Genomic DNA, 12,414 nt, shown 5'->3' on the forward strand with positions numbered 1-12,414 from the left:
GTTTTCTCATCAATATTGTACCCATTATATTTCGTTGACCTAAACAACGTTGTTATTTTTAACCCCCGACAAAAAAGAGGGGTGTTATAAGTTTGACGTGTCTGTCTGTGGCATCGTAGCATCCAAACGGGTGGACCGATTTTGATTTAGTTTTTTTAGTTTGAAAGCTGACTTAATTGAGAGTGTTCTTAGCTATAGTTCATAATCATCAGCATGCGCCGTGCTGAAAAATCGCGGTTCATCTGGTTCGTGAAGGGCCGATTAGCAACTTGCAGTAGTTTGGTGGGCTTTATTGTATTCTAGTTCGTGACATTTATGAATATTTACACGTTAATGGAAAGTTGACCTGGTGCTGCAGCATCACCTGCTAATCAATAGGATACATACCCAACTCCTCACCAATGAGCAATTTAGAGCAATGGTTTCGTGTTTGGGCTCATTAATTGCGACAACTAGTAAGAACTAAGACGTAAATAACCAATACATTTTTGCATGCTGCTGCTGCAGCACCACCTGGATTCTATAGGAGCCGAGCTCCATATGAACCCAAAGTGGAGGTTTCATGTTTGGACTCATATTGACGGCCTCATCCAAAAAGAACATTCCTAGATGGTATTCATTGGGATATAATATTATGATCCTGTTGATAGGAATTACTCTGCACTATAACCAACACAAGTTTAAAAAGCATGAAATAAAATTAAATTAAGAAATTTTAAAAAACCGCCGCCAAACAACTTTAAAAAGTAATGAAATAATATATTTTACTGACTTTAAGTTTAAATAATTCCTAAATGTAAAGTGATATTTTAGTCCATTATCGTTGTCAAGGTGTGTCGGGGGACCGCTAACGTAGATGTTTGATTACATAACACTATAGTTTAAGGGTCAGTTCACAGCGAACCGAATCGAGACAATCAGTGACATGGCGATACAAAATGCAAAAACACTGTTGGCGCGGGCGGTCCCCCGACACACCGTGACAACAATTATGGACTAAAATATCACTTTGCACTTAGGAATTATTTAAACTTAAAGTCAGTAAAATATATTATTTCATTACTTTTTAAAGTTGTTTGGCGGGGGTTTTTTTAAATTTCTGAATTTAATTTTATATCGCATTCTTTTCGAATAGACTTTATTCCAATGGTAAAGTTTATCTGGTGATTGAAAAATCAGCACTTACTATACAATAATAATAAATTACAAGACCACAGCAACTAATTTTTCCCCATTGATTGGGCACCAGTCACGTATCTGGCAACCCGATTATCTACGCACACAACAATATTTGTGCATTGTTTTACACACACTACAATATTGAGGCACCGGCACTTGCCGCATTCAGAAATCTGTTTTTTATATATTAGTGCGGTATCTAGTCGAGCGCGCGCGCGCGAGAACAATCATTTATGGGTGAGGCCGCCAATTTTTGCTGATACGACGCAGAAGAAAAAAGCGTAGCGTAGCGTCACAGTAGCGTTTAAAGTGACGAATAATTGTAAAGGTGTTCGTACAATACAATACTATATTATTTTTAATATTTATATTTAACTAGCTGTCCCGGCAAACGTTGTTTTGCCATATAAAGTATTTCCGATTTCGCCCATATTATTTTATTGAAGTGACTAAATAAGTATGGCATCATGGCAACGTCCATCGCTATCCCGTCGCACAAAAAATGCATTCTGTCAATTCTATGTCAAATGTCATAATGTTACATTAAAAAAGTTTATTTATTATCGTTTATAGTCTGTCAACAAAGTCATGACAGGCAGGAAAATTTTTAAATGAAATAAAACGCACGCACGCACTTGGCCGGTATTTTCTTCTAAAGCTTCCATAAAGTATTTATTCATTTTATTCATAGTTCTGAACAAAGTAACTGTTAATTCACTTTATTAATTTCGAATGAAATCCATGATTCTAAATATCAATATTTTGACAATGGAATCTTAATAGCGTCCAAACCATTAATTTAAATTATTATTTAAGGTCGACCACTAGGCGACCTCTAGTTTATGTAGTTAAGTATACCTCTAGTTAATATTGCATAACAAAAAGTGAAAAACCATTGGACCTTTATTTGGTAGCGTTGAGGTATTGGCGAATATCTAAGCTGCTGGTGACGTTGGAGCACCAAAATGGTAGCGATTACCTACTCAACGCTACCTTAGCGTTGAGAAAATCATCTTATCTCTGTAAATAATAAACAATGTGGTTTGTATTATAGCCATAAACATGGCCCTTTTGACTACTTACATCAATGAGTTTCTAAAATACTAGAGTAGCAATGTCTTACAAAAGATTCTCAGAACTGCGTAACCACTTTTTTGTTCAAAAGACAATGTCAAGTCATATATTCGTTATGTCATTATGTATGTGAGATATGCCTGCAGGCATCTTCGAAGTGGCAACGCAATCTAGTTACGTTAGTAACATAGAATATCATTGACTTACATGATGCATTGATAGTTTTATATGAAACAGCAATACTTACATTTGTGTCACAAAAAAACTTCCTTTGAAAAAACTGTGTACACAGCCCGTCTGAGGTTCAAATGTGAACTATCGAGAAATGGCGGACATTACGAGATTTTCCATAGAATACGTAAAAAGTCAGCGTTGCCACCTCCCGATTTTACCTTCCCTAACGCCCAACGATAATAATAAATTGGTTTTATTGGTGACGTTTAAAAAGTAGGGTAAAATTGATGTTTCTAACGATTCATTTGATTTTAAAAGTTTATAAAGAAAGTTATCTTAAAATACTATAAGAATTAGATGAGGTTATAGCCACGGACGTAAAAAAAATACGGACGGATCGCCATTAAGAAATGAGTGAAGCACCCTTAATAAGCCCAGGCGATCATATGTACACATCTTGCACAAACACTCGCACTGTAATAAGCCGATCGTACCGCCATTACGCAATTAGACTGCGTCGCGGTGACACATCTTTGTCATTCATAAATAAAAATAAATATGCCATCTTGTGTTGTAAAATGGTGCAAGAACAATACAACCTTACACAAAAAACATCAAGGAATAATATTTCATAGGTAAGATAACATATTTTTAAAGTATTTTGATAAAATAATGTAAATATTAATTCAACTTCAACAGGTCAGTAATGTCCATAACAAAGTGGGGAAATTTTCCCCAAACCGGGGAAAATTTTAAATTATTTTTAAATAATCAAATAATTAATTTTATTGTCTTTTATTAGTGTCATGTAAGTATTTAGCATACTATTGACCAGTAATTAGGCAGGAATACAATAATAGGGGTGTAGACAGTAAACTAAAACTAATACAAATTATTGTTTTTTTGAGAGTTTGTATTATAGAATTACCGAAAATGGACATATTTTACTTAATAACTTTATAATATTTTTTATATTTAATAAGTGTTTTTTTTTATTGAAATAAGAGTGTATTTATTTTTTATACATATTTTTAGGTGTAACAAAATACTTATGTACTATCAGAGAAGTTGATTCCTATGCAAACCCAGCCGACAGATCACAATTAACATTGACATGACATAAGTATTCGACCAATTATCGTTGGTCTGTCAGTTGCATAGGAATCAACTTCCTTGATGGTACATCTGTAAAATAAATATATTTCCTAAAAATAGTCTGTGAGAAATTAATTTTTTAATTTACAAAAGTGGATATAACTGTTGTTTGACGACCTCTGTGGCTCAGTGGGTGGGCTGTCGGTGGCTCAAGCCGGGGGTCGCGGGTTCGAATCCTGCCGACGGAACAAAAAGTTTTCAAAGTTCCTGGGTCATGGGTGTGTATTAAATATGTGTATCATATAATAAAAATCTTAAATATATGTATAGTATAAAAGTATTAAATATATTTCCGTTGTCTGGTACCCGTAACACAAGTCCTTCAGGTACTTATCACAGGGTCAGACTGACGTGGTGTGAAGCGTCCATAGATAAAATTGTTGTCTTAGATTTCCTTCAGTAGTAGGGGAGGGAAGGTGCTATTGGTGTAGTCACCCGAGCGTCATTGAGACCTAGTAGGAATGAAAATATTGAATGGACCTCTAGACCAGGAATAAATTTAACACCATGTTAGGTGATTTGATTTGACGTTAGCGCATGGTAGAACTCTCGATAGCTCTAACAGGCCGTTAACTGATTTAACAAGCCATTATTTATTTAACATTACTTGATTGTTTGATGAAACGGGTTACGGGACTTAAGTATCTTATATCTTTTCGTATACAGGTTTCTTATATAGGTTTCGGGGGCGGTAAATCTGTCTAGCTAGGAATTATTTTTAGAAAATGTCATTTTATTCGTGTTTTATCGAATACCGAGCTAAGCTCGGTCAAATAGCTAGTAATAATTTTATTATTGTAAACTGTGTGTGTTTGTACATAATCATTATTACTAATAATGTTATGTAAATAATATACTTCTCTGTACGTAATATGTGTTTTTTTTTATCTATAGTGTCATAAAAATAATATTTTCATTATGACATCTTTAACAACCGCTTACATTTCTGAAGCGAAGAAAACATAAAAATATGTTTAAGTATAAAAAATACATTTAACTTGTCTGAGTTTACAAAATTTAAAAGTAGGGAAATTTATGATTTATATGGCAACCCTCATATCACGCACACGTCCTACACGGGCGGCCATAACTAGGCTTCACTCGTGATTAGAGAAGGTTACGTCCGTTCTTTTTTTACGTCTGTGGTTATAGCCATTTATATTTATATAACATATCCGATTTATCTTCAAATCTGCCATACTTACTGCTACAGCGACAGTTAAGGTGCACCTCTTTCAAGGCGGATTGTATATTTTAAGCTATTTTCTTACCTTTTTTATGTTTAATTGTAAATATATTTTTAGAGTATTGTTTGAACCGAAATAATTCTAATGCATGCTTGAGTGCTTTGTTTTCTGCGTTAGCAGCAGTCTTCGAACATACGATAAACACAATACTTTTTAAAATACAAAGGCCAAAATATTTATTTATTGTATACTTAATATCTGTTATTAGAAGCTGCACATCACGATGACCTGATTTATTTATTCTCTCTACCCTATCGTTACCCGGAAATTGGCCTGACCGGACGGGACTCGCTGCTAGTGGACCGAATGACTGCAATTTGGTATAACTTCGCTAGATATGGGTAAGATTGAAATATTTTTAGCATAGATAGTTTTTTTTTTATGTTTTAATTTGGACTACGTAGTTTTTAAACTATGGCTTATAAGTTATAACAAGCCGCATATTATATTTTATCCTCGAAATTATTTTTGGATCTAGTAGATTCAGGATAGGTACTTTACCTCAGTTGTACGGTACCATCGAAGAATAGGCTACTTGACCTATATTCAATTTCATTGAACAAATACATATTTCTAGTAGAACTTGGCCTAGAAAACCGTATTTCACCCTTATCATCAAATAAAAGCTTGTGATTGATAAATAAAGTCGATTTGAAAATATAATTTTATGAAAATAGGATTTGTACTGACGAAAACGCTTTTGCGGTACTTCCGAATTGGATGTGACGTCATCTCATTCCTAATTTAATATCTTTTATTTATCGCGCTCGTTATATGTAAGTTTATTTGTACATAAATAATAAAAATAAGCCTAGAAAGATTTGTAAAATATATTTTCTTGAATAATTGAAATAAAACATCAGTTTTATAAATTATCTCCATTTATTGTAGACGGGAAATGACATGGTCAAAACTTTTCTCCAAAAGTTTTCAACATTACAAATGATTTCTAATTTCTTTTTTAATTCTTTTATAATTTTTGGGCACTTTTAGACGCGTACATTTAGCAAATAAAAAAATTTTCAATAAAGAGAGCTTAAAATACAAAACGTATGACGTCACACTATCGCGGACAGTGTTTTCGGCGCCATTTATAAGGCATATTTTTCAATTAACATTTTTATGGGTTTCTACTGTGTAAAATATTAATAAATTAGTTTTTTTGTAATAATCAATGATTATTAAGCGATTAGCATGAAAAAAAAATTAGGTCAAGTAGCCTATTGAATCATAGGCAGTTGACGGACTTATGTCATTTGGTCGAGTTATGCTGGGTTTGCCGTTTGACAAAACGCGACCAAAATTCGTTGTCCGCCATCTGTCTAAGGGGGATATTAGATTATCATATACAATGTGTCCCGACACCGGTGTCCGATCCTTTAATGTCATGATCTATGGCATATTTTATCGACAAATTGGCCCTCAAATTTTTTCTCTCTCACGGTTCTAATATAGCAGCCATTTTAGTTTTTCTCGGGCTTTCACACTAATCTGACCATAACTTCTCATGTAAATATCCTATGAAGATAAAAAAGGTCTCATTTAATAGATAAACTTGTGGACTACGCTTACACAGGTATAAATTTCTTGGAATTAAATATAGAAAAACCAAAGTTTAAGAAAAAAAATCGTGTATTTTTTAATTAATGGCTTTTTGTGAAAAATCTAGCACATTAAACTGGTTCTTTTATGTTTTAAAAAGATAGATGAGGTTTTTATCTTAAATAAATTCTTTACTTCAATGCTCTAAGCCAGATAGTTTAGAAGTTATAACGATTTTCCTATGAAGTATAGGTAAGATTAGTATGAAACCAGAGAAAAGATGGAGAAAAAATAATTTGAAGGCCAATTTATCACTAATATAAGCCATACATCATGAGTTCAAAACTTTTTTCTCCAACTTTAAAAAAAAAAAATCCTCTGGCTTCATACTAATCTGACCACCTCATCATAAGAAAATCGTTATAACTTCTAAACTATCTGACTTAGAGCATTAAAGTAAAATAATTTTAGAAGATGAAAACTTCCTCTATCTATTTGAAATAAAAAAGGACCAGTTTAATCTGCTAGATTTTCCACAAAAAGCTCTTAATAAAAAATACACATTTTTTTTCTTAAACTTGGGTTTTTCAATGTTTAATTCCACGAAATTTATAACCTATGTAAGCGTAGTCCACAAATTCAGCTATCAAATGAGACCTTTTTTATCTTCATAGGATATTTACATGTGAAGTACTGGTCAGATTAGTGTGAAAGCCCGAGAAAAATTAAAATGGCTGCTATTTTACAACCGTGGGAGAGAGAAAAATTTTTAGAGCCAATTTGTCGATAAAATATGCCATAGATCATGACATTAAAGGATCGGACACCGGTGTCGGGACACATTGTATATGATAATGTAATACCCCCTATGAATAAACTTCTCTAATAGTACAATACGAATATGGACGTCATTCTGAAAGCTTATTATTATTACAGCGATCCGAATCCACAACCCGATACTCCTGAAATATCGGGTCTTTCCTGGCCGACTATGAAGCCCGACAAACGAACATACTTGCGTATTGATGACCAGCTTACACTTCACCAGAACTTATTTGAGGACAGACTTCAACTTTGGGAACAACTTTATCCCATAGAATATTAAATGTAATCAAAAAGTCATTTTAACTTTTTATTGTAGAATGTAGTGCTAATTAATTTTAAAATAAAACTTTTCAAACAATGTAACACTATTTTTATTTCCTAATTATATAGGACTTATCTATACTTGATCTATACTAATACTATAGTTTGTGCGTTTTAAGATGATATGGGTGACATTTTTCATATTCCTTGCTACGGGTTTTTTTTTACAAGAAAACAAAAAATCAAAATGTAATAAATTATATTCCATCTACAAAAACAAATATTTCCTATAATTTTAAATGAATATAGACGAAAAGTTGCTAAATGCTAACTTATTAATATAAAATTATAAATATTAACTGTGAAAAATTATTGTTACGAAAACATTTGAAAAATGTCGGATGCATGAAACGGAACTTATGTCAATAGAGATTGACTCTGTTGAATCGAAATCAAATCGATAAAAAAGGGCGGCCATCTTAAATCGCCGGCACCACTGAAATGTCAGTACGAAATCGATAATTTCGATTGCAATTCCTTTACGAAGTGATTCGATATTTTTAAATTATCGATTAATTTTTGTTAGGTAACTTCCCTACTATTGTCAATTATAATGTGTCACGCATATCATCATAAAACGCACAAACTATAGCTGTTGCCCGCAACTACGTCCGCGTAGACTTTAGTTTATAGTTGTTCCTGTAAAGCCCGACCAACAATATAAAAAACCCCGCCATATTGCGGAAATCTATTGGAACTAATTTCTTCAACTGGCAACAATCTTTGAGATGTCATAATAGGGAATATGCATGATTTTTTTATGACTTCAATTAGTCCTTTATCTTAATATATATATTTCTTGTGTGCGTGTGTATGTGACTGAACTCCTCCTAAACGACTGGACCAATTTTGATGAAATTTTTTGTGTGTGTTCGTGGAGATTCGAGAATGGTTTAGATTTACAGTTTGGTCTACTGGAAAATGTTTTTTCAATTAATTTCTTATTTATAAGGAGTTGTTGATTTTGGAATGTTTTACATTAGATCCGGCGGACGGCGCTATCATCGCATTCAATATTATTCTATTTCAATTTTAGTTTGTCCTGACAGATGGTGCTACGATTAATTTGAAAAAAATTTTGTTATTCAATTCATGTGCTGATTAAAATATTAAATAAATAACACATAGGCTACAATTTTAACCGACTTTCAAAATGGGGGAGGTGTTATGTTTTCTTATATTCAACGATTACTCCGCCGTTTGTTAACCGATTTTCAAAATTTTTCTTTTGGTATATAGGGTATCATCCCAATTTGGTATTATATTCAGAAAAGTGGTGATCTGATGAAGGATCCATAAGTAATCGAGGGAACTCCTCAAAACTTATAGGGAAACATATGGTGACTTCGGTTTCGTGAGAAGTATTCTAAGCGTATGCTACCAACAAGTAAGATTTTGCACCGAGATATACCTGGTATACCGTGGTTCGGAAGGTGCTGAGAGAATTCCTGATTCTTTATAGATACAAGTTTGGGAGTTTCGGCGTTGTTTTAAGAACAGAAAGCATATGCTACTATGCAAATTACATTCTTCATCATCATCATCATCATCATCATCACTACCATATTATACCATTTCATAGTCTTTTAGATCGAGACTCGAGTTTGTCAAGCGATAATTTAAAAAAATCTATATCTACCTAATATTATAAACCTGAAGAGTATGTTTGCTTGAACGCGTCAATCTCAGAAACTACAGGTCCGATTTAAAAACTTATCTCAGTGTTAGATAGATCATTTATCGAGTAAGACTCATCATTTATCGAGAAGGTTATATTATATTATTACTCTAAGACTAATACGACAGAAAAAACTCAGGAAAATGTGGGAAAAACGGGGGAAATATTTTTTATGGGAAAATGTACCTACGGATTCTGTAAAATTTCTAATTTACGCGGGCGAAGCCGCGCGGGACATCTAGTATCTTTATAAATGAGAATAAAACATAAACAGGCTTCAAAATATTCAAATTATTCTTCAAATTGAAATTTAAAACATTGATTAAATTGGTACGGTAAACTCACTCACTCGGCGAAACACAGCGCAAGCGCTGTTTCACGCCGGTTCTCTGTGAGAACGTAGTATTTCTCCGGTCAAGCCGGCCCATTCGTGCAGAAGCATGGCTCTCCCACGTATAAATTCTCTATCTCCATTATCGTGTTTATTACTATTGTGATGAATTAATGATCATTACAGGTTGAGAATAGGTTTTTATTCACTTTTTAAATTTATACTAGAAATAATTTATATGGCAAAACAACGTTTGCCGGGTCAGCTAGTCTAATTAAATAAAATCGTAAAATCAAGATTTGATGCAAAATATTCTAACATCATAAATGCATTTATTTTCAGTAGATAGTCCGATTGTGCTTTGATAAAACCTAATATACTCATTTATAAAACCAAATATACTCATATAGATTCACTATAAATATAGGTTCACTAGAAATCACCAGTTTTAAACTATTTTTCTAACAAATACTATAACCACAGTATGAATATCGACACCGATATGTAACATACGTCACATTTCGTTTCGACCAATGGTGGCGCGTTTAGTAAGTTTGAATTTCCCTCCATCAATTTTCATTTTTTAAACAACATTTTATGGGTTTAAATGATAACTAATTAAAAAAGAATACCTTTTGACTATAATGTGAGGATGATAAAGATTACGGAAAAATGTATTTGAGATGGAATTTTTTTTTTGCTTATTCCTTAATGTCATCTGTCAAAGTGTGTTCTCGATTATGCGTGTTGTATTTCTAGGCCTAGTGAGTTATTTAAGCGTTAAAACGCCGAAAACTATAAAAAGCCAGTTAAGAGAAGTTATTTCTAATATGAATAATTACTTGTCGGAAAAAAGATCTGAAGGGATCGACTTTTTTTTATTTTATTTTTTTATGAAATAAGGGGGAAACGAGCAAACGGGTCACCTGATGGAAAGCAACTTCCGTCGCCCATGGACACTCGCAGCATCAAAAGAGCTGCGCGTGCGTTGCCGGCCTTTTAAGAGGTAATAGGGTAATAGAGGAGGGTAGGGATGGAAATAGGGGATTGGGCCTCCGGTAAACTCACTCACTCGGCGAAACACAGCGCAAGCGCTGTTTCACGCCGGTTTTCTGTGAGAACGTGGTATTTCTCCGGTCGAGCCGGCCCATTCGTGCCGAAGCATGGCTCCCCCACGACTCTATTCCTCTAAATAACATCACGGACTTTGTTGTCAACATGACTGGTAGGTACCTCATATAGTGTGCACAATTTGAATTGGCTAATTTCTGACTAATTTATTTAAAAGTTCTGTTTTTAGGTGTATATTGATCGTCTGTAATGAAAAGACGAAGAGAAAGTCTAAAGATCTCAGTTTTATTTTCTACACCTAAGAATAATGAAATAAGAATGAGTCAGAGATGAGATATTATGACATTGAACCACTACAATCTGAAGATCATGAAGTATTTTATATGAATCTGTTGTATATTTAGATTCTGAGTTTGATGAATAATGAATAACTGAAATAAAAGCGAATTTAGGATATCCTAATAAAGGGTTAATTCCCACTCCTTGTATTTATATTCAGTGTTTCAAAATGATAGCATAAATTCTCCCATACATTTCGGTTATTTCGTTAAACGCTTTTTCTGCTACCTGTAAACATAAAACGTAATAATTATAATATTCTATTACGCTGCATCAAAGTGTTAAAGGAGTTAAGCACATACACTGTGACACGAGAATTTTATATACCTACGTCTAAAAACGCAAAGCACCTAAGTCAAAGTATCAATCATTGTTAGGCGCGTTATATGATAGATTTCTTTGACAGTTCATTGTTTACGTAAACATAAGGTTTAAGTAAAATTGTTGTTTGTGTTTGTTTTAAATTTTTTAACAGACACCGTACGCGTCTCATCATACCGTAACCTTGTTCCTTCATAAAGCCATCTCATAAAGCAGAGTCTTCGCCAAAACACTCTGATACTGGCGACTCACAAATGAGCCATTAATAAAAAAGAAGAAGAAGAAAATTGTTGTTTAACGGCCGTTCCCAATATTTGATCTATCTCTGGTTTTGTCCTACTAGAGATAGGAATAGCTCACATTAGACATTAGAGCCCATAGAGTATACATTATAGCAAGCTATAGAGTGCTTCTAACAAGGTATGAACTGTAAGCACGAGTGTGAACATATTTTCCTATAAGCGTCAAACGATGGCGCATGGAACATCACTAGACTTGCGTTATACGTTTGACAAGTATCTATAGAACTTCTGCTTACGATCGGCACAACGGGGAACGAGCGATGCGCGCGCTCTATAGCTTGCTAATGTATACTCTAAGTTAGAGCCATATAATTTATGTCAATTGTGAGCTATTCCTATCTCTAGTAGGGCAAAACCAGAGATAGATCAAATATTGGGAACGGCCGTTATTATACCACATAATACTTACTCAGGCTACTTGGAATTGCATTATACAGTAAAATAAACAAATAAAATTGATAAAACAAACGCCTATTACCTGCTACTATGGCGGTTGTGCGATCAGAATCGGAAATGTGGACGCGAGAATTTCAGTGATAGCGTATTACAATTTTTTTCTTCAATGAAAATCTTTAAACTTTCAGCACTATGACACGTCTTTCACTTTAATTATTAATATCAATCACAGTAACATGTAGTTTTCACATTGTAAAACTAAATTTAAGCAAATTGAAAATCTTTGTTTTGTAAATTTTATGTCATAGAGTATTGAAACAACGAAGGGATAAATGTCAAAAGAGTGTTGCTGCTATTGCAAAAAAAGTTTCGCCTCCTAGACATTCTTGACGCACTTTAAGCGTTTACACGCAAATCAGAAAAGTATATCTGCTTGTATGCTGTTGAATTTCTTGAATT

General features: G+C 33.6%; 1 protein-coding gene across 2 annotated transcripts in view; it reads left to right on the plus strand.

The window, feature by feature from the left end:
• LOC121727798 (juvenile hormone esterase-like) overlaps positions 1–7,555 on the plus strand; it is a 35,006-nt gene extending 27,451 nt beyond the window's left edge. For both annotated transcript variants that reach the window (XM_042115792.1, XM_042115793.1), the window contains exons 10-11: positions 5,038–5,170; positions 7,308–7,555. In XM_042115792.1, the coding sequence (XP_041971726.1) occupies positions 5,038–5,170; positions 7,308–7,476 (302 nt within the window). In that variant the 3' untranslated portion in view covers positions 7,477–7,555. The remainder of the gene's footprint in view (positions 1–5,037; positions 5,171–7,307) is intronic.
• Positions 7,556–12,414: the final 4,859 nt, after the last annotated feature.

Source organism: Aricia agestis, chromosome 6 (assembly GCF_905147365.1).
Source record: "Aricia agestis chromosome 6, ilAriAges1.1, whole genome shotgun sequence".
Lineage (NCBI taxonomy): Eukaryota > Metazoa > Arthropoda > Insecta > Lepidoptera > Lycaenidae > Aricia > Aricia agestis.